We start from the raw sequence: 23,655 nt of genomic DNA on the forward strand, positions 1-23,655 counted from the left end.
TTTATTGTACTAGACAGTTCTTTGTTACTGTTCTTGAAAATACATACTACAGGGTCTTGTGAAAAGAATCTTATTTTACTGTTATATGATAGTTTCCTCACATGTTATATCAGGAACCATGTTTTCTTGTTAAAATGTGCCACCAACACTAAAACCAACCTCTGCTTGCACTAAGGTTGTTTGAAAGTTTTTTTGTTCTTGAAAGTTGCAGAATAGAAAAATAAAGGAGTCTTGTGAAAATAATGTTTCCTAAATAGTGTTTCTTTCCTCTCACAATTACTTGTCTGCAACTGAAAAAGGTTTTCTACGTGTAATATAACCTATATGTAAGTTGCAGCAACAAGAGGTACAAGATCAGATGTATTTAGGTTTAATTCTTGATTGCATTACTTGAACTTAAAAATTCTTCTCTGTTATAAAGTTAATCAATATGAGGACAAAGCTTCAGCTTTTAGCTCATACCTTTTTTGTTAAGGGTCCGAAAAAGAACATTTTATTCATTAAAAAAAAATAATAATAATATAGGCTGATTTATCGGCTATCAGCAAATCAGACGATTTATCGATTATTGGCATTTTTTTCATCCAAATATCGTTACTGGCATCGGCCTCAAAAAATCCATATCGGTCGGGCTCTACCCAGTACATTCGCAACAGAAGAAATTCATTTGAGACGCTCTGATCAGGCTCCACACGGACAACAGCATTAACCCCTTAAGCCCTAGCACCTATTTCACCAAAATCACATACCCATACATTATGATTTATTTCTCAGCTTGTACAAGGTCAAAAATGCAAAAGTTTGGATCAGATAAAAGACAGGTCCTAGGGGATGTTGTGGATGCAAAAAAACTGAAAGTAGGAGTACTTGGTAGGAGTAAATGAGGTTTTTACCCAAAACATGAATTCTGATTTATGTCTTTATTTACTTGGCCTTTCAGCTGTAGTTAGTAGATATATGATTGAAGTGGATACTTTTGTAGAGGAGACTTCGCTTGACATTTTGACATATAATAAGTGTATGTTGGTGTCAGCATTGGTTAGTTATGAGTGTTCAAATATTCCAAAACAGGGCAAGTCCCCAAATTTGGGGACTCTAGGGTTTAAGAGGTTAAACTCTTTGTATATTGTGCCTAAAACCGTCGTGAATATATTCTCTGGGTTTATAGATGTTGTTATTGTGTTTGTTTTATGTAAAAATGCCAGAAGAAGCTCAGGTTGCGTCTCCATTATTTTCAATTGGAATCAATGCAATCGATTCCTGTTTGCTCTTTAGAGTCCTGCTTATGTCAAACACTGTCTGTCATATTTGTTCCAGAGTAATATATATAAGATGTCTGATATTCAGTTTGCTTTTATTAAATTCCATGCATCTTAAACGTAGCAGACACGGATTATCTGAAATTTTGTTTTGGCAAGTTTTCATGGTCTCTACTGACATCTACTGGCCAGTGGTGTTCATGGCAGTATTCACCCTAAGTACTGAGCATCTGGGCACCAGTAGATGGCAGTGTTCTGTTTATTTTGACACCAGTTATATCACACGGTTATCTAATTACAACTTGGCTTTTTTTTTTTTTTTACAAATAAAAAAATGGCATATTTTACAAAACCACATTTATATGTAAACACCAATACACACCTCACATTAACGTGCTAGTTTTTACATAGAATGAATGAGTCAACCAATCAGTGTTAGCGGATGCACATTTTACCCATAATCCCTTTGGCATCAGTCTGTGTTTGTTACAAAACTTCAGAATTAGTGCATTATTTAACATTAAAAGATATATGTTATGGATGGATGCGATTTATTGTCATTGTCATTGCAAGTGCAACAAGAACGAGATTACGTCCACACACATTTCCACAGACAAACAGCAATTAATCCACAATTATTACTTGTTTACCGTAATAATGGCACACATCAGAATTAAGACACAACACATATACATTTGACATTGTTTATGTGCACTAAACTTGAAACAGTCCATTATCCAAATTGAGGCGATGTGAGTGTGTGGTAGCCGCTGCAACTGGAGTCGCGCCGCCGCCAGCTTGGGGGAACGGGGACCTGTGGCAACTAAAACTGCATAGCCCCCAGAGGGGAAAGGGGTGGCGTGAGTGGTGGCCGGGATTGGGTGTATGATGGGGGGACAGGAGGTGAGGTAAAAGGGAAAAATAGAGCATGCTTCAGTCTTTGTTTGTGTGTGAGTCTGTCTGTCCTTGTGTACTGGAGTAAGAAAGATAAAGAGGCAGCCAATCTTCCCAAGGCCATAGAAGTTCTTCTGGAGGATAAACAACGGGCATTTTATCCTTGAGAGGCTGATAAGCCTTCCGTGTTTGTGGATGAGCAGTGAAAAACACTTTTCCAGCTTCACATGAACAAACCAAATCCCAATTATGAAAAATTCCCCGGCCTCTGAAATCTTCTCCTGTAAGGCATGCATTTGCTCCGAGATGTTGTCCAATTTGCGTCTGAGTTCAAGGATTAACGCAGTCTGAGAATGAATCGCCTTGCCCCATTCATTAATTCATGATGGACAAGTGAGGGGTCATGGTTTTGGCGGCAATCTTCCGGTAGGTCAGGGCAGCACATAAGCCAGTAAGTACCAGCCCTCCTACTATGAATCCAAATATGAATAAATCCTTGACGTCCTCCACAGAGAAAGGTGAAAAGCATGCCACCCGCCACGTCTCCCAGGCGTAGAGAACATAGCATGCAAGGTCCCCCGGCATGGTGTCAATAGTGTTCAGAGACCAGCTGATCAATTCCATGATTAATCCAACATAGTTTGAAGAATTCACAGCCTGGTGAAGTACGGATTTTGAAGGTAGGAGCAGAGGTAGAGGAGAGAGGAGAAGATGTGACCACACTCACCAGAGTCCCAAGCTGTTATTTATTTTTTTATTTTCTTTATATTTTTTATTTATTTTCTTTATATTTGAACTTTGTACAAATGACAGAATTGACATTAATGGAGTTAATCTATTGGTATTAATTTTATTTATAACTCAAAACCATAAGTCAGCACTGCTTTATTTTCCAAGACCTCCGCCTCACAGCAACACTGCTATTGAGTTGAGAGTTGAGCTTTGCTGCTCCTCTCAACTGCTTTTCTGCTGGAAGTTATGTAGTAAACAGGAGCTTCCAGCAGTGGGCAGAGTGCTTAAGGACAGAAGTGTTGACTCGTCGTTTGGGTCTGTGGTCGCCTTTGATGCTACCAGAAGCAATCGTGGTGTTAAAACTCAAAATCAGCTTGTTAGTACTTACAAGTGTATTGGAGGCAATACTGGATGTTATTGGTTAGCTGGAGCTTCCGCAAAATTTTTAGGTGGTTTATCAGTTTAGCTGTATAAAAGATAACTTTTCAGTTAGCTGATTATCTGTGCAAAATGATTTGTATGTTTTATTACAACCCAAATCCATAAGGTTGGGACATATGGAAAATACAGAGAAAAAAATCTAAACAAAAGCATGATTTTTACATTTCCTTTGACTTGTATTTCATTGCAGTTAATGTTGGACTCCACTTACATGAAGATTGTAAACATAGGTAGAATGAACAACGGGAAATGATTTAAGCACTCTGGTTACCACTGTCGCAAAGAACTTGTCGATTTATGATTTATTCAGGCCCACTGAATATATAAATTCAAGATTACCGTGATAAACTGACAGAGCTAACTCAGAGATATGCCTTGGGCCAACTTGCATAATCATGCACTCTGTTAACTGGAATATTAATTTTTGCAAAATAATCTACAGACTGTGATTGTTAGCTAACAAAAAATATGTCCCACAGACCTCAGTTCCATACATTTTGCCAAATTTTATAAAAGCATAATATCTTTAAGCTAAAGACCCTTTTGTATAGGCTGGCTTTTACCTAGTTTTATGGTTCTATGTTTCTGTTGCTTTTAATTTCTTTGTTCTTATGTGAAGCACTTTGTGATTTCTATCTTGAAAGGTGCTATATAAATAAACCTTACTTACTTACTTACTTTAACATTTTTGTACAACCCCAATTCTAATGAAGTTGGGATGTTGTGTAAAATGTAAATATAAACAGAATACAATGATTTTCAAATTCTCTTCAACCTATATTCAACTGAATACACCACAAAGACAAGACATTTAATGTTCAAACTGATAAACTTTATTGTTTTTGTGCAAATATTTGCTCATTTTGAAATGGATGCCTGCAACACGTTTCAAAAAAGCTGGGACAGTGATATGTTTACCACTGTGTTACATCACCTTTCCTTCTAACAACACTCAATAAGCGTTTGGGAACTGTGGACACTAATTGTTGAAGCTTTGTAGGTGGAATTCTTTCCCATTCTTGCTTGATGTATGACTTCAGTTGTTCAACAGTCCGGGGTCTCCGTTGTTGTATTTGGCGCTTCATAATGCGCCACACATTTTCAATGGGCGACAGGTCTGGACTGCAGGCAGGACAGTCTAGTACCTGCACTCTTTTACTATGAAGCCACGCTGTTGTAACGTGCAGAATGTGTCTTGGCATTGTCTTGCTGAAGTAATCAGGGACGTCCCTGAAAAAGACGTTGCTTGGATGGCAGCATGTGTTGCTCCAAAACCTGGATGTACCTTTCAGCACTGATGGTACCATCACAGATGTGTAAGTTGTCCATGTCACGGGCACTAACACACCCCCATACCATCACAGATGCTGGCTTTTGAACTTTGTGCTGGTAACAATCTGGATGGTCTTTGTCCTTTTTTGTCTGGAGGAGACGACGTCCATGATTTCCAAAAAACAATTTAAAATGTGGACGCATCAGACCACAGCACACTTTTCCACTTTGCGTCTGTCCATTTCAAATGAGCTCTGGCCCAGAGAAGGCGGCAGCGTTTCTGGATGTTGTTGATGTTTGGCTTTCGCTTTGCATGGTAGAGTTTTAAGTTGCACTTGTAGATGTAGCGACAAACTGCGTTAACTGACAATGGTTTTTTTTTTAAGTGTTCCTGAGCCCACGCGGTAAGATCCTTTACACAATGATGTTGGTTTTTAATGTTTTGCCGCCTGAGGGATCAAACGTCACGGGCATTCATTGTTGGTTTTCGGTCTTGTTGCTTATGTGTAGAAAGTTCTCCAGATTCTCTGAATCTTCTGATTATATTATGGACTGTAGATGATGGAATCCCTAAATTCCTTGCAAATGAATGTTGAGAAACATTGTTCTTAAACTGTTGGACTATTTTTTTTCACGCAGTTGTTCACAAAGTGGTGATCCTCACCCCATCTTTGCTTGTGAATGGCTGAGACTTTTGGGGATGCTCCTTTTATACCCAATCATGACACTCACAATTAGTGTCCTCAGTTCCCAAATGCTTACTGAGTGTTGTTCGAAGGGAACGTGATGTAACACAGTGGTAAACATACCACTGTCCCAGCTTTTTGAAACATGTTGTAGGCATCCATTTCAAAATGAGCAAATATTTGCACAAAAACAATAAAGTTTATCAGTTTGAACATTAAATATCTTGTCTTTGTGGTGTATTCAATTGAATATAGGTTGAAGAGGATTTGAAAATCATTCTATTCTGTTTTTATTTACATTTTACACAACGTCCCAACTTCATTGGAATTGGGGTTGTAAATAATGAAAAATACATTAAAGGTATTATAAAATGATTCACAAAATAATGTTTTCAACATGCATGAACAGGAAGACATTGACAGCTCACAGAGAAATAAATTCTTGGTCACTTCACAACTTGCAATTCCAACATTAAACAAACATGCTGAACATGAGATGAATATAGCATCCACACACGTTACAGTGACATGTAGAACATCAACTCAGTTTCACATTTCCAGAATGAACATTTGTCCGGGGTTTAGTGTTTAGCTCAGGCCTCATTTGAGGAAGGCTTCATGTCACAGTCGAACAGTGTTCTTAGAATCATTTGCTGGGAACTACAATGACGTGTACATATCTCTTTCTTCCTGATTCCTTTAATTTAGGCTGTTTAATTCACATTTGCAGTGAGGCACAAGATTATAATTATCCAGGGTAAAACATGTACATTGTACATAATATAATTGTAACACCTGGATACAATAATTTCTGTATGTAAAATGCAACATTCTCATTCTGTTCAAGAAAAGCATCAGTGATCATTGTGTATAATTTCCTGTAATCACATGATACATTCAAGTATTGCCAATTAAGTTAACAAATTTCTAGCGTAAGTGTTTGGTTCCTTCGTGGTTACAGGTAAAGACAGAGGTGCAGGTTTATCAGCTCAGAGAAATGCTCTCTCACAAAACTACTGTAACGAATGGGTCCTACAAAATGTCTGAAGCACTATAGTGCTTTATTTAAAATAAAACTTTGATCAACATTATCAGAGGATACAATTCAAATGAATTAATTTTATTCATTTTAAACCCACTTGTATCAGAAGACATTTCAAGGTAACAGAACCAAATGTGAGCACAAACCTGTTTTAGCCAGCAATGACAGAACCTGCTTGAATCTTGTTTATGCCAGCCATCGACTAACGGGAACCAAACCAACACATTTTTGACTAGCACAGAGCTAACGTTAGCCACAGAGAGACACAGGCCTAAGTAATATTTTGTCCATGTTTTTATCTATTGCGGTATTAAGCCAGAAGCTTAAAGGTGTGCAGGCATCCCACATCCAAAGACATGCTGCCTAGGTGGACTGGAAACTTTATAATTGTCCAGGTCTCCCTTGTAAAAGCGATCTTGATCTCAATGGGACTAAACTGGTTAAATAAAGGCTAAATTTAAAATGTACATAACTTTTATGACCATGATACTCTGTCTTTTATTAGGTGTTGAGACAATTGAAGTTTAAGTCATGTGTCAGTGCACAGAAAGAGACTTCATGAAGATAAGTTTATGATTCTGTTATATTTTTGCATTTCCACAGATCTCTTGCACTGTTTCTCTGTGAATATTTAATTACTGATAGTAACTTTGGTTAGTGCCATAGAATGTTTTGCATGTGTCATTATTTCAGCTTGTTTGTTTCCACTTTATAAATGTGATCAATAATAATATTTTCAAATATTGCTTGCTTTTTTGTTTTTATTTTCCCCAACAGCAACCACGCCTGCTGCCTTAAGAGTTGTTAAATCAGTGAATCCTCCATCTGATCAGTGGGTTGAGCGACTGCCTGCAGTTGATTCACACTAACAGCCTGAACCGTATCCCGAGGTTTGTACTATAATGGTTAAATAAGATTGTACAGTGTCTTGTGCCAGTAGATTCTAAAATTCACATTCAGCAAGCAAAATATTCAAACATTTCTGGCAAGAAATATTTTTGTTCTATTTGGGATATAATTTGAAAATACAGTAAAATCTGCCAGTAATGAAGTTGTACTATACTAACTTTCCTTCCTTAAAGAAATAATTTACAGGCCCTGTTACTTAATAAACATGTTTATTTATTAGTGATGTAAAGTTTTAGAATTCCTCATAGAAAAACTCAATTTCTATGTCCTTTGCATAATGTTTCATCTGCATAGTGTGTGTGTGTGTGGGTGTGTGTGTGTGTGTGTGTGTGTGTGTGTGTGTGTGTGTGTGTGTGTGTGTACTGTCTACGGCAGTGATTTTCAACCTTTTTTGAGCCGCGGCACCCTTTTTATATTTACAAAATCCTGCGGCACACCACCAACCAAAATAATATTATAATTCTATTACCTCTGGTTTTGCGCAAAACCCCAATTATCGCAATAGAAAATCGATACAGAAAACACTGCATTTCGAAAATCCTCAAGCATTTGCGCTCTGATCTCAAGTAGGGCTGTCACGATTAGGAATTTCTGGAGACGATTAATTGTGAGACAAATAATTGCGATTGACGAATATATTGTCTATTTTTTTTTCTTTTTTTTCCCTTATTTATATTCTACTATTGTAGTATAATTACACAACTCTGGAAGAACGTTTGGCTTCTGTGAGTGGAGAAACTGGGAATGGTGCAACATTTTTATTTTTATCTTCATTTTACATACAGTCCCCAACTTTTTCTGATTTATGGTTGTTTCTGTTGCATTTCTGAAACTGTTTCTCCTCATCAGTCACATTTTGTGCTTAAACACTGCATTAAGCCCATATTGAACAAATAAATACCTTTGGAAAGTAACAGCTGTTAAAGTGTTGTGTGGGCCGCTGAAGAGGAGGTACTGCTGGCCCACCACCAGAGGGCGCCCTGCCTGAAGTGCGGGCTTCAGGCACGAGAGGGCGCAGCCGCCTCACGGGAGCAGCCGGGAGTGACAGCTGTCTCTCATCACCACCTCATCATCATTTCCATAAAAGCCGGGCAGCAACTCCACCTCCCTGCCGAGATATCTTCAAGCCAAGACGGTAAACTCTCAGCCGTTTGACTGTGCCGTATGCACGTGATCTTTTTCTCTGAGTTTTTGCAGGAGATCCTGTTGACTGCTTTCAGCTGGGTGCTGGGTTTTGTGGACTGTGTAGGAGTGACGCTCTTCACCCCTGACGCCAAAACGGATAAGTCGCTCTCAGGCTCTGCACAACTGTGTTACCGGGTTTGAGGTGGAGGTGTTTTTCCCACCTGGAGAAGAACTGCTGGTTTTGCTGACTGTTTGCTGGGTGTGTGCTCACACCCACCGTTGATTGTTTCTGCTTCCTGCCAGCAGAACCAGATCCGACAGCCGGAGACGGTGACCACCTGGGGACTCGGAACTTGGTGGCTCCAGTATTCTCCAGGTTCAGTGATGGTGGAAATCATGTGGGTTCCGGCTCCTCTCTGGACAGACGTCTTCTATCCTCGAGCCTGCCCACACGTCACTTTTGTAGATTGACTACATATAAGATTCTGTAATCGTCTGTATTTCGTTGTGCACATTCACAACAGTACAGTGTTCTATTTTCGGCTCATTCATTGTCCATTCATTTACGCCCCCTGTTGTGGGTCCGTGTCATTACACTTTCACAACAGGATATCTCGGCCAACATCATGGATCCCGAGGGGCGTCAACCATCTGTTGGACAACCAATGGGAGAGCAGGGTGCACAGGCATCTGGAGGAGGCGTGATTGGTGAGCTGCAGCAAATCCTCACCGCCTTTACTGCTCGGTTGGATCTGATGACCGAGCAGAATGTCATCCTCAACCGCAGGATGGAGGCTCTCACCGCGCAGGTGGAAGCGCAAGCTCAGGGCGCTGCTGCGGCTCCTCCTCCTGCTGATTCGGTGCCAAATATAGACGTTCCACTGGTCATTCAACGAACCCCCCCACCATCCCCTGAAGCATACATAAGTCCCCCAGAGCTGTACAGAGGTTGTGTGGATACGTGCGCTGACTTCTTAATGCAGTGTTCGCTCGTCTTTGCACAGCGTCCCGTGATGTACGCGTCAGACTCCAGTAGGGTGGCTTATGTGATTAATTTGCTTCGAGGTGAGGCACGCGCTTGGGCTACGGAGCTTTTGGAGCAGAGATTTGGGGCTCCTTACCTCTAATACTGGGTTTGTGAGGGAGTTCAGAACGGTGTTTGATCACCCTAACATAGGCGAGACCGCTTCAACCGTGCTGCTGTCTATGAGACAGGGGCGTCGGAGCGCAGCTGAATATGCAGTCGACTTCCGCATCGCCGCTGCGAGGTCCGGCTGGAATACGACTGCGCTCCGCGCCGCCTTCATAAACGGACTGTCGTCGGTCCTGAAGGAGCACCTGGTGGCTAAGGATGAGCCGCAGGATTTGGACGGGCTTATTGATCTAGTTATACGATTACACAATCGGTTAGAAGAACGCCGTCGGCAGCGAGATGAAGGACGTGGCTGGGCACGCGCCGTCACTCTCCCTTCCGGGTCCGAAAAGGTTCCACCCTCCCCACGCTCCACAGCCTCGGCGCTCCGTGTGGCAACAGCTCCCCCTGCTGATGATGCTATAGACACGAGCAGGGCCAAATTAAGATCATCTAACAGACAGAGGAGACTGGCACGCGGGGAGTGCTTTTTCTGCGGCTCAAGTGAGCATCTGCAGAGAGACTGCCCCAAGCGGTTAAACACAAATGCCCGCCCTTAAAAACTGGGTTAAGGGTGGGCCAAGACATTCACGTGGGACATACACGTATTTCTACACGTCTCCCAGTTACGATCCTGAGCGGGGATTTAACCTTTCAAGCCCCAGCACTGGTGGACACGGGGTCAGAAGGGAATCTGCTGGACAGCAGATGGGCAAGGGAAGTAGGGCTCCCTCTAGTGGCGCTCCCTTCACCATTGAAGGTGAGGGCACTAGATGGCACCCTTCTCCCTTTAATCACACACAAGACACAACCAGTAACTCTGGTGGTGTCTGGGAATCATCGGGAGGAGACTGAGTTTTTTGTTACTCCTTCTACCTCCCGTGTGATTTTGGGCTTCCTGTGGATGGTAAAACACAATCCCCGGATTGATTGGCCGTCCGGGAGTGTTTAGGATCCTCGGTTCCCCCTGGTTTAATTGCTAATGAGGAGGTTAAAGTCCCCCCCAATCTGACGGCGGTGCTGATCGAGTACCACGATCTTGCTGACGTTTTCAGCAAAGATCTGGCGCTCACCCTTCCCCCGCACCGTCCGTACGATTGTGCCATTGATTTAATCCCGGGCGTTGAGTACCCGTCCAGCAGGCTGTAAAACCTCTCACGTCCTGAGCGCGAATCAATGGAGACCTACATCCGGGACTCGTTAGCTGCCAGGCTGATCCGGAACGCCACCTCCCCGATGGGTGCTGGTTTCTTTTTTGTGGGCAAGAAAGACGGCGGACTCCGTCCATGCATTGATTACAGAGAGCTGAACGAGATTACGGTTCGCAACCGATACACTTTGCCCCTGTTGGATTCAGTGTTCACGCCCCTGCATGGATCCCAAATTTTCACCAAATTAGATCTTAGGAATGCGTATCACCTGGTTCGGATCCGGAAAGGAGACGAGTGGAAGACGGCATTTAACACCCCATTAGGTCACTTTGAGTACCTGGTCATGCCGTTAGGCCTCACAAACGCCCCCGCGACAAATGACGTCTTGCGGGACTTCCTGCACCGATTTGTCTTCGTATATCTGGACGATATACTCATCTTTTCCCCGGATCCTGAGACCTATGTCCAGCATGTACGTCAGGTCCTGCAGCGGTTGTTGGAGAACCGGGTGTTTGTGAAGGGCGAGAAGTGTGAGTTCCACCGCACTTCTTTGTCCTTCCTGGGGTTCATCATCTCCTCCAACTCCGTCGCCCCTGATCCTGCCAAGGTTGCGGCGGTGAGAGATTGGCCCCAACCCACAAGCCGTAGGAAACTGCAACAGTTCCTCGGCTTTGCAAATTTCTACAGGAGGTTCATTAAGGGCTACAGTCAGGTTAGTAGTCCCCTGACAGCCCTGACCTCCCCAAAAGTCCCCTTCACCTAGTCGGATCAGTGCAAAGCCACGTTTAGGGAGTTGAAACGTGCAGCCCGATCCTTGCTGCCAGTCTGTGGTTGAAGTGGATGCCTCTGACTCAGGGATAGGAGCCGTGCTGTCCCAGAGCGTGGAGTCCGATAAGGTTCTTCACCCTTGTGCCTACTTTTCTCGCAGGTTGACCCCGGCTGAACAGAACTATGATGTGGGCAATTGGGAACTCCTTGCGGTGAAAGAGGCTCTTGAGGAGTGGAGACACCTGTTGGAGGGAGCTTCGGAGCCATTCACGGTTTTCACAGACCATCGGAACCTGGAGTATATCAGGACCGCTAAGTGGCTGAACCCCAGGCAAGCCCGCTGGTCACTGTTCTTCGGACATTTTGACTTCCGGATCACCTATCGCCCCGGGACCAAGAACCCGAGATCGGATGCCTTGTCCCGGGTACACGAACACGAAGTCAAAACAGGGCTGTCGGATCCACCGGAGCCCATCATTCCTGAGTCCACTATCGTGGCCACCCTCACCTGGGATGTGGAGAAGACCGTCCGGGAGGCCCTGGCACAGAGCCAGGACCCAGGAACCGGTCCGAAGAACTGTTTGTACGTCCCACCAGAGGCCAGGGCTGCGGTCTTGGACTTCTGTCACGGTTCTAAGCTTTCCTGCCACCCAGGGGTGTGAAGAACCGTGGCAGTGGTCCGGCAGCGCTTCTGGTGGGCGTCTATAGAAGCCGACGTCTGAGAATATATCCAGGCCTGTACCACCTGTGCCAGGGGCAAGGCGGACCACACTAAGACTCAAGGACTCCTTCAACCGCTTCCGGTGCCTCGTCGCCCCTGGTCCCACATCAGCCTGGATTTTGTCATGGGCCTCCCGCCGTCCCAGGGCATGACTACCATCCTCATGATAGTGGACCGCTTATCCATGGCGGCCCACTTCGTGGCCCTCCCGAAGCTCCCAACGGCCCAGGAGACCGCAGACCTCCTGGTCCACCACGTCGTCCGTCTGCATGGGATACCAACTGACATTGTCTCGGATCCTGGTCCTCAGTTCTCCTCACAGGTCTGGAGGAGTTTCTGCAGAGAACTGGGGGCCACCGTGAGCCTCTCGTCCGGGTGTCACCCACAGACGAATGGACAGGCAGAGCGGGCCAACCAGGAACTTGAACAGAACCTCCGCTGTGTGACATCCGCGCACCCGACGGCCTGGAGCACCCATCTGGCCTGGATCGAGTACGCTCATAACAGCCAGGTGTCTTCTGCCACCAGCCTCTCCCCGTTTGAGGTGTGTCTGGGGTACCAGCCCCCATTGTTTCCCGTGGTGGAGAGAGGTCGGTGTGCCCTCGGTCCAGGCCCACCTGCGGAGATGCCGTCGGGTGTGGCGCACCGCCCGTTCTGCCCTGTTGAAGGCCCGGACGAGGGCTAAGGCCCATGCAGACTGCCGGCATTCCCCAGCCCCTGCATACGAGCCCGGCCAGGAGGTGTGGTTATCTACAAAGGACATCCCTCTCCAGGTGGACTCCCCGAAACTGAAGGACAGGTACATTGGCCCCTTCAGGATCCTCAAAGTCCTCAGTCCGGCCGCAGTGAAGCTCCAACTCCCAGCTTCACTGCGGATCCACCCGGTATTCCACGTCTCCAGACTCAAACCACACCACACATCACCCCTCTGTGCTCCCGGACCGGCGCCGCCTCCTGCCCGGATCATCGACAGGGAGCCGGCTTGGACGGTCCGCCAGCTCCTGGACGTCCATCGGATGGGCTGGGGGTTCCAGTAATTGGTGGACTGGGAGGGGTATGGACCTGAGGAACGCTCCTGGGTGAAGAGGAGCTTCATCCTGGATCCGGTCCTCCTGGCCAACTTCTACACCCGTCATCCCGACAAGCCTGGTCGGGCGCCACGAGGTGCCCGTTGAGGGGGGGCTCCTGTTGTGTGAGCTGCTGAAGAGGAGGTACTGCTGGCCCACCACCAGAGGGCGCCATGCCTGAAGTGCGGGCTTCAGGCACGAGAGGGCGCAGCTGCCTCACAGGAGCAGCCGGGAGTGACAGCTGTCTCTCATCACCACCTGACAGCTGTCACTCATCACCACCTCATCATCATCTCCATAAAAGCCGGGCAGCAACTCCACCTCCCTGCCGAGATATCTTCAAGCCAAGAAGGTAAACTTTCAGCCGTTTGACTGTGCCGTACGCACGTGATCTTTTTCTCTGAGTTTTTGCAGGAGATCCTGTTGACTGCTTTCAGCTGGGTGCTGGGTTTTGTGGACTGTGTAGGAGTGACGCTCTTCACCCCTCACGCCAAATGGATAAGTAGCTCTCAGGCTCTGCACAACTGTGTTACCGGGTTTGAGGTGGAGGTGTTTTTACCACCTGGAGAAGAACTGCTGGTTTTGCTGACTGTTTGCTGGGTGTGTGCTCACACCCACCCTTGATTGTTTCTGCTTCCTGCCAGCAGTACCAGATCTGACAGCCGGAGACGGTGACCACCTGGGGACTCGGAACTTGGCGGCTCCAGTATTCTCCGGGTTCGGTGGCGGTGGAAATCATGTGGGTTCCGGCTCCTCTCTGGACAGACGTCTTCTATCCTCGAGCCTGCCCACAAGTCACTTTTGTAGATTGACTACATATAAGATTCTGTAATCGTCTGTATTTCGTTGTGCACATTCACAACAGTAAAGTGTTCCATTTTCGGCTCATTCATTGTCCATTCATTTACGCTCCCTGTTGTGGGTCCGTGTCATTACACTTTCCCAACATAAAGTTCAGAGTTCTCACCTGCTTTTAGTGATCTGTGCATCTGAACATCACCACAGCTTCTCCATGTCAGGCTTTTTTTTTTTTTTTTTTTGTGGCTCAGTTCATTCATATATTCTCATTTTTTAAATATGTTTTTAAAGCTATTTGACCATTTATTTCATCTCATGATCACATAAATTCAGCATACGATGCGCACATGGTGTGAACAGGACGGTAAAGGCAGAATCACACCTTTAGAGAAAGTTCAGAGAGAAGTAAAAGCTTCATGTTTTGGTTTTGCTTTGTTAACATGTTCACTCGGGTTAAAATCCTCTCTCTGCTCCGCGCTCACTGTGCACTGATGGTTCTCAGACTGTAACGTGTCGCGCCTGCATTCAGGAATCTCCCTCACGCACCCCCTCCCTCACAGTCTGCAGCCTGTTGACTCCGCGCGCGCGCACACACACACACACACACACACACAGACACACACACCGACAGCTCCGCATTTTAGACGGCTTTTGAAGAAGATGGCCACTGTTTTAATCGGCCGTCTTATCCAAACGGCAGGACGGCTCATTCTTCAGCCTCCATGTTATTGTCCCGCCTTAAGACGAGAGCGAGGCTGCAGCACAGTGACGTCGGATTCTGAGTCGTTTTATGCTTTGTGGATAAAATAAATAATTCACGGTAATCGCGAATATGAAAAATAATTGCGAATATGAAAAATAATCGCGATTGACGAATATTGTAATAATTGTGACAGCCCTAATCTCAAGTGTTTTTTTAGACGTGTTGACACTTTTATTCACAATAATCTGCCACTCTAATATTCACGGAGCGCAGAAGCTGCCTTCAGCGAACCCAGTTGTGAGCGAGAAGGCCCAAGTCTGACCACGGTGACATCAACGGAGGTCAGGCCGCCTTCCCCGCACACCTCCACAGCCAACGCGTTTCTCCTTCCCCAGAGGAGCCATGCTCCGTGAGCAGCTGAGATTCATGCTGTAGTCAGCAACCCGTAACCATGGAGACGCACAACGCTATCAAATCAAATAAATTTTATTTATATAGCACCTAATCACAACAAAGAGTTGCCCCAAGGTGCTTTATATTGTAAGGCAAAGCCATACAATAATTATGGAAAAACCCCAACGGTCAAAACGACCCCCTGTGAGCAAGCACTTGGCGATAGTGGGAAGGAAAAACTCCCTTTTAACAGGAAGAAACCTCCAGCAGAACCAGGCTCAGGGAGGGGCAGTCTTCTGCTGGGACTGGCTGTGGCTGAGGGAGAGAACCAGGAAAAAGACATGCTGTGGAGGGAAGCAGAGATCAATCACTAATGATTAAATGCAGAGTGGTGCATACAGAGCAAAAAGAGAAAGAAACACTCAGTGCATCATGGGAACCCCCCAGCAGTCTAAGTCTATAGCAGCATAACTAAGGAATGGTTCAGGGTCACCTGATCCAGCCCTAACTATAAGCTTTAGCAAAAAGGAAAGTTTTAAGCCTAATCTTAAAAGTAGAGAGGGTGTTTGTCTCCCTGATCTGAATTGGGAGCTGGTTCCAGAGCCTGAAAGCTGAAGGCTCTGCCTCCCATTCTACTCTTAAAAACTCTAGGAACTACAAGTAAGCCTGCAGTCTGAGAGCGAAGCGCTCTATTGGGGTGATATGGTACTATGAGGTCCCTAAGATAAGATGGGACCTGATTATTCAAAACCTTATAAGTAAGAAGAAGAATTTTAAATTCTATTCTAGAATTAACAGGAAGCCAATGACTCAAGGCCAATATGGGTGAAATATGCTCTCTCCTTCTAGTCCCTGTCAGTACTCTAGCTGCAGCATTTTGAATTAACTGAAGGCTTTTCAGGGCGCTATGTGCGCAAGTATGTCTATTATACTATAGTACAGCGCTTTGCTGCCATCTACTGGAATAAAAGAGGATTACATCATCTGCCACACTATTACAGCACATACACCCGATAATGATGATATTTGATAATTGCCCACGGCACCCCTGACGATCGATCACGGCACCCTGGTTGAGAATCACTGGTCTACAGTACCATAGACTTTGTTGTGTGGGCCGCTGAAGAGGAGGTACTGCTGGCCCACCACCACCAGAGGGCGCCCTGCTTGGAGTGCGGGCTCCAAGCACGAGAGGGCGCTAGACCCAGAAGAAGTGACAGCTGTCACTCATCCTCTGCACCAGCTGTCACTCGTTCATCATCACCACCATAAAAGCCGGACTGCAACTCCACCTCCCCGCCGAGAAATCGACTACCATTACCAAGGTAATTTCTCTGTGAACGTAAGACTGTATATCTGTCTAAACTCTTCTTTGCAGCCGTTTTCCTGTCGGTGAGACTCGTCTGTGGAGGTGGCGTTTGAGGTGTTCAGCGACGGCTTCGCAACACCTCCCACCCAGATAAGTGCTCAAACAGGAGCTGCACGAGTGTGTGCTTGGAGGTGGAGGCGCTTCCTCCCTCGTTAACTGTGGATTTACTGAGTGTGCGGACTCACACTCACTCATCATATTTCTGCTTTCTGCCAGCAGTACCAGGGTCGACAGCCGAAGACAGAGGCCACCTGGGGACTCGGGACTTGGCGGCTCCGGTGTTCTTCAGACCGTTGGTGGTGGAAGCCGTGTGGGACGCGGCTTCTCTCTCGTCGGGGGTCTTCTATCTTCGAGCCTGCCCACACGTCACCTGGTGTTAAATTGACTGTGCAGATTACAGTACGTTTCGTTGTGTATTATCGCAACATTAAATTGTTACCTTTTTGGCTTATTCATTGTCCGTTCATTTGTGCCCCCTGTTGTGGGTCCGTGCTATGACACCTTCCCAACAGACTTGAAACAGAAGGACGTCTATGCTGTACTACTGAGGTTTTCCACCTTGTCTGGGATGGAAAAACTGATCTGTCCCAACAAAAAAATGAATTTTTGGAGATTCTTTTGGTGGGTAAATAGACCTGAGAAAGCAGCAGAATGCATTTTAGATTTCACATTTTTCTCTGTCCCTGAAAGTGTTGGTTCCTGGACCTACGAGGACAGAGAACAATGTGGACACTACTGAGACAATCATCAAAGAATGTCCAGCTCTAAACCCGAAGTGGAGGCTAGAACCAATTAGAAGTAGTGCCTGGAAGTAATGGGCCTTCCAGTAAAGTCACTTATAGAAGTGAGTTCATGTATTTTCTGTTTGTTAGATCCTCAGCACTTCAATAAAGTTTTGCCGTTTTATTTTTCACACAGTAAATTATGAAACATGCTGTATTTATGGAAATACAGTAACTAAGACAAATAGCAGTGGGTCCTGGTTTGCAAGTGACTGACGAGGTTTTACTTTGTCATCTGATGGTTAATAATCACATTAATCCCTTTGATCGGTTTGGGTTAAGAGCCTCAGACGTGCCGTGTCAGGAGGTGATTTTTAGGACTTTCTGTAATTTATGCTGAAAAAATGCTGAATTTATGTGGAAATGATTTGTTGTACAGAAGCTTCAGAGATCTGTCGCTGAGACAGATGATGACTGGAGTGAAGTTTTAAGCAGAAACGAGGTGATAATGTTGGGCCCACCTTTTGGCTGTCTCTCTCCCCTACCCTGTTTTTAACCTTGTGTGTAGTTTATGAGTTTTTTCCCCCAGATGGCGCACTCAGAGCCAAGTCCCACCTGCTGCGCATCACCGCTCATCACCGCCACACACCTGCTGTCCATGAGGGGCTCATCATCAGCAGACTACTAAAACCCAGGCTATCAGCTCATTCACTGCTGGATTCTACATGTTGACTCTCCATGAGAAATCCATGACCTTGTCTACGCTGACACTTCCATGAGCTCTGACATCGGAGCTTTCCACAGCTCATCTCTAGGTAACTTGGCCAACTCTAATTCCCATATTAGAGCATGATGTTTTCCTGATGTATCCTGCTCGGCTTCCACGCTGCACCGACTCCTGGTTCTACAGCTACCTACACAACAACATCACTTTGGAACTCTCCGGCTCTTGGCTCAGAGCGCGCAGCTCTGCAGCACTCCAATTAAGTTCTTTCATGTTCTGTGGGATTCTGCTCTCACATCATTCTGCCAGTGACTGTGCATGACTAAGAACTGTATCCAAGAACTGTTCCAAGAACCATTTGCAAGAACTGTTTTCTAAGAACTGTATGAACGCTGATATTGCACCACTAAGGACTTTCCAAGTTGTTTCTTAAGTCAAGTCCTGCTTAATTGGAACTGCATCATAAGAAGTGCAGTACTTGACCTCTGACCTCTGAAGATAATACATGAACTGTGAACGATTCCTGAACAGTAAACCTTATTTCCAAAATGGAGGACATTATTTCCAGAACTGTGAACATTCCTGTTTTAAGCCTCCTGTGAACTGTCTGTTATTAAAGGCTTCAGTGTTAGGAGTGCAGTCACTCACCTCTCCTCTCCTTGGTTCTCTTAGTTCCTGTTATCGGCTCTGTGCACCCCACCTGGCCCCGGCTTCAGAATCCAATACTCCAGGATTTCGGCACTCTTTCAAGACTGACTCAGGAACCTGCAGCTCCCTAAGTTCCACTGCTACGAGCAGGCTGACTCTCCACTCTGCAGGCACCCACAGCGCAGCATTATTGTTTTGTCCATCCAGCCATCCATTTTCTTCCGCTTTATCTGGAGTTGGGTCGCGGGGGCAGCAGCTCAAGCAAAGCCACCCAGACCTCCCGATCCACACACACCTCCCGCACCTCCTCCGGGGGAACCCCAAGGCGTCCCCAAGCCAGTCGAGAGACGTAGTCCCTCCAACATGTCTTGGGTCTTCCCCGGGGCCTCCTACTGATGGGACGTGCCTGGAACACCTCTCCATCGAGGCCTCCAGGGGCATCTGGAAAAGATGCCCGAGCCACCTCAACTGGCTCCTTTCGATGTGGAGGAGCAGCGGCTCAACTCCGAGCTCCTCCTGAGTGACTGAGCTCCTCACCATATCTCTAAGGGAGCGCCCACTCACGTACTCACGATCTCGTTCTTTCGGTCATGAGCCAAATTTCATGACCATCTCATGACGATACTGTAACCTTAAGTCTGTAACTGTTAGAGAGCGCGTCTGCATGCTAGACACAGAACTTCTTTCGGTGTCACTTCGCCCCTTTTATCTGCCTCGTGAATTTCCACAGCTCTTAATTACTGTGGTTTACATACATCCGAGAGCTAATGCCAACTCTGCCTGTTCTGTCATCTTCAATGTGGTGCAGAAACTAATGTTTCACTCACCTGACGCTCCAATCCTCTTGCTTGGTGGCTTCAATCATGTGTCCTTGAAAAAGACTCTCCCCAATATGTATCAGTATGTTACCTACCCTACCAGGCGGGATAAAACTATTGGATCTTTGTTACGGGTCGGTTAAGGAGGCCTAAAAGTCTGTGTCCCTGCCTCCTCTCGGATCTGGGGATCACTATGTTGTGCACCTGCTGCCTTACTATAAGTCTCTGCTTAAGAGGGAGAAGGTCTCCACTAGAGAAATTAAGGACTGGAATAGTGATGCAGTGCTTTGCCTTCAGGAGTGCTATGAATGTACTGATTGGGACATTATTTAAAGAAGCATGTGGTGATAACCTGGATGAACTGGCGGATGTGATCTGTCCTTATGTGGTGTATTGTAGGGATATGTTGATTCCTCCCAAAAAGTAAAATATATCCTAACAACAAACCCTGGGTCACAAAGTCTGTGAGAACCAGTTTACAATCTAAGAGAGAGGCTCATAGATCTGGGTCAGTCATGGAACTACACAATACTACTAAAGAAGTGAAAATTGTGCTGGAAAAGGCCAAGAGAAATTATGCAGGGAAAACAGAGGAAAAGACGGCAAATAAAAATCTTGGATCTGCTTGGTCGTGTATGAAAACGACAGCTGGGCTTCAGGAGCCCAAGTCCAGATCCATCACCTTGTTGAAGGACTTTCAGACAGATGTTGAATTTGCAAATGCTCTGAATAGTTTTTACACTAGGTTTGATATATTGTCATGAAAAGCTTTGAGAAATTGGTGAGAACTGAAATTATTAATAAAGTAGGTGCCAACTTGGACCCTATGCAATTTGCCTATAGGCCAAATAGAGGGGTCGAGGATGCCACTACTTTTCAGACACCTTGAAGGGAAAGGTGCACATGCCAGACTTTTATTCACTGACTTTTCTTCTGCTTTTTAACACCATTCAGCCCACACATTTTAGCTTCAAGACTTTTAGAATATTTTTAATCTAAGTTGCAATCTTGTGGGCTGGATTCTGAGCTTCCTCACTAACGGGACACAAAAAGTTAGAGTAAATGGGGTCTTGTGTGATCAGACCCCAGTCCTCCACCGGGACCCACAAGGTAGTGCTATCTCTCCACTTTTGTACATTTTATACACTGATCTCTGCAGAAATGGAGGGATGGGAGGACTTTCTTAAGTATGCAGATGACACTGTTATGTCAGCCTGCTACAGGACAATGAGGTTGGCCACGGTCCTGTTGTAGATGATTTCTTGGACTGGTGTGAGAAGTCTTTCCTACAGATGAATGTACTGAAGACTAAAGATATGGTCATTGACTTTAGGAAGGGTTCCCACAAACATGGAGTAACTCTCCTAAAAGGTCAGGCTGTAGAAACTGTGAGCACCTATAAATATCTGGGTACAGTCATTGATGACAAACTCACTTTTGAGTCTAATTGTGAAGTGGTGTGTAAAGAGGACATTCAGCGCTTGTTCTGTCTTAGAAACTGGCATCCTTTCACATGACAAATCACTGTTAACTATGTTTTATCGTTGTTATATGAATCGTTTTATCTTTCTGTCTGGTGTCATGGTTGGAAATTTGTCAGTTAAAAACAAAAACAGTCTTAATCAGATTGTAAAATGGGCGAGCAAACTCATTGGAGGAGAGTCTCAGCTGTATCCAACCTCTCTGTACATGAGGCAGGTCCAGAGATTGGCTGAGGCAGTTCTAAAGGACGCCTCACATCCTCTTTTTGATCAGTTTGAACTGCTCCCTTCAGGACGGAGGTATAAAGCTCCTTTCAGCAGAACTAAGCACTACAAGAGCACTTTTATTCCTGCTGCTATCAGTGCTCTTAACAGATGACTTTGAATGTATATGTAATTAATTTATTTGCCACTTTGCATAGAGATGGCAGGCACATTGTGACTTTCTTCTGGGTGCCATGCTATTGGCCTGTATTTGCACTGCTCATTGTATTTTTATTATTTTTATTATATTTATTGTATTTTTTAATCTGTATTTATGTGTTTATGTGATTGTTATGAATGTAGTGACTCACTGCCAAACCAAATTTACCTTTTGGTACAAATAAAGTAACCTTGAACCTTGATGACCATAGGTGAGGATCGGAACATAGATCGATCGGTAAATCGAGAGCTTTGCCCCCCTACTCAGCTCTCTCTTCCCCACGACGGTCTGATACAGTGACCCCATCACTGCAGATGCTGCACCGATCCGTCTATCGATCTCACGCTTCATCCATCCCTCTCTCATGAACAAGACCCCAAGATACTTAAACTCCTCCACTTGAGGCAAGGACACTCCACCGACCTGAAGAGGGCAAAGTACCTTTTTCAGGTCGAGAACCATGGCCTCGGATTTGGAGGTGCTTATTTTCATCCCGGATGCTTCACACTCGGCTGCAAACCGCCCCAGTGCACGCTGAAGGTCCTGACTTGACGAAGCCAACAGAACCACATCGTCCACAAACAGCAGGGACAAGATTCTGTGGTTCCCAAACCAGACCCCCTCTACACCCTGGCTGCACCTAGAAATTCTGTCCATAAAGGTAATAAACAACTGGTGACAAAGGGCAGCCCTGGCGGAGGCCAACGTGCACTGGAAACAGGTTTGACTTTTGACCGGCAATGCGAACCAAGCTCCTGCTGCTGTCGTACAGGGACCGGATAGCCCTTAGCAAAGGACCCTGGACCCCGTACTCCCGGAGCAACCCCACAGGGTGCCCTGAGGGACACGGTCGAATGCCTTCTCCAGATCCACAAAGCACATGTGGACTGGTTGGGCGAACTCCCATGAACCCTCGAGCACCCGATGGAGCGTGTAGAGCTGGTCCAGTGTGCCGCGACCAGGACGAAAACCACACTGCTCCTCCTGAATCCAAGGTTCGACTGTCGGTCGAATTCTCCTCTCCAGTACTCTGGAATAGGCATTACCGGGGAGGCTGAGGAGTGTGATCCCCCTATAGTTGGAACACACCCTCCGGTCCTTAAGAGTGTGCATATCATGAATGCTTGGTCTTGTTGGATTTGTGAGAATCTACTGAATCTACTGGTACCTTGTTTCCCATGTAACAATAAGAAATATACTCAAAACCTGGATTAATCTTTTTAGTCACATAGCACTACTATTATTCTGAACACTACTGTATGTTGTAGCCGGATCATGTCTGATACCGTGAGAGCAGTGCACCAGCCTCCGATCTTTGTTCAACATTTTTATCTTCGATCATTAGAACATTTCAAAGTGCATCTATGACATAGCCCTGTCAACCAGCCAGAAACCAACACCAGGGGATGGTCCAGAAACCCAAACCGGACAGAGGAGCAGTGCTGACTCGTGGCTCAGTTAGTGGACACGTGTTAAGTCGTGTTAACCTCCTCCTCCAGTTTCCTGTCGGTTTTCACCCGAGGAGCTCATTTAAGTGCTGAGATACTTTGTGAGTGTCACTGGGATGGACTCTTTATTTTAAGGGGCGCTCTTAGACTTTTCTTAGAATTCCATCATTGGGAAGGAACTCTTTGGACTTGGAGCCTTTGTGAACACAGGCCCAGATCTGGACCAGGATTAGATTTTGCCACTATGGTCTTGTGATTATGTGTAAATGTCTCAAATGATTCAGACTAAATCCTGTATAACGTGAGCAGACAAGCGGGTCTGATCGTCTGAAATTCAGAGCAGGCTGAGGGCACCGAAGGTCCCAGATTCACCGACAATATGTTGATGGACACCAGCTCATGCACGTGGTCCTCAGACATGGAGTCCCTCTGGTCACAAAGAAGCTCTTAACCTGGACTTGACCATCTAAACTCTTCTTTATCAGAGTATAAACTTTCACATATACAGACAAACATGTTCACGTTACCAGCTACGTCCTTCAGAGCTGCTGAGCTGATGAACAGCAGACAAAGCAGGAGTCCCCACATCTGGAGCCACGTGGACCAGGACCACAGGACCACAAGGAATCAGGAGCAGGATCTGTGTGAAGACAAACGGATTACAAAATCTCAAGGATGACTTCTTTATGAATTCAGACTTCTGGAAAGTGTTTAGAGTGTGTGTCATGAACTTTAAGAAACACATCAAACAGTCTGATTGTCTCCTTCAAAACACAGACAGACAATAACTGTAAGATCAGTATGTTACCACAGAGGGCAGCAAAAACACAGAACCCTTCAGTTCTTCCTCCTGCTGTATGTCTTTAACCCTCTGAGGTCCATGGACACGCAGGTACAGCTAAGTGTACTTATCGTCATATTTCTACTA

At 45.6% G+C, this 23,655-nt stretch overlaps 1 protein-coding gene across 1 annotated transcript in view; it reads right to left on the reverse strand.

Moving 5' to 3' along the window:
• cntn2 (contactin 2) overlaps nt 1-23,362 on the reverse strand; it is a 344,973-nt gene extending 321,611 nt beyond the window's left edge. Inside the window, 1 exon segment of the mRNA XM_034167507.1 lies at nt 23,255-23,362. Coding sequence (XP_034023398.1) covers nt 23,255-23,315 — 61 coding nt within the window. The 5' untranslated portion in view covers nt 23,316-23,362.
• Nucleotides 23,363-23,655: the final 293 nt, after the last annotated feature.

The sequence above is a fragment of the Thalassophryne amazonica genome, chromosome 3 (assembly GCF_902500255.1).
Source record: "Thalassophryne amazonica chromosome 3, fThaAma1.1, whole genome shotgun sequence".
Taxonomy (NCBI): domain Eukaryota; kingdom Metazoa; phylum Chordata; class Actinopteri; order Batrachoidiformes; family Batrachoididae; genus Thalassophryne; species Thalassophryne amazonica.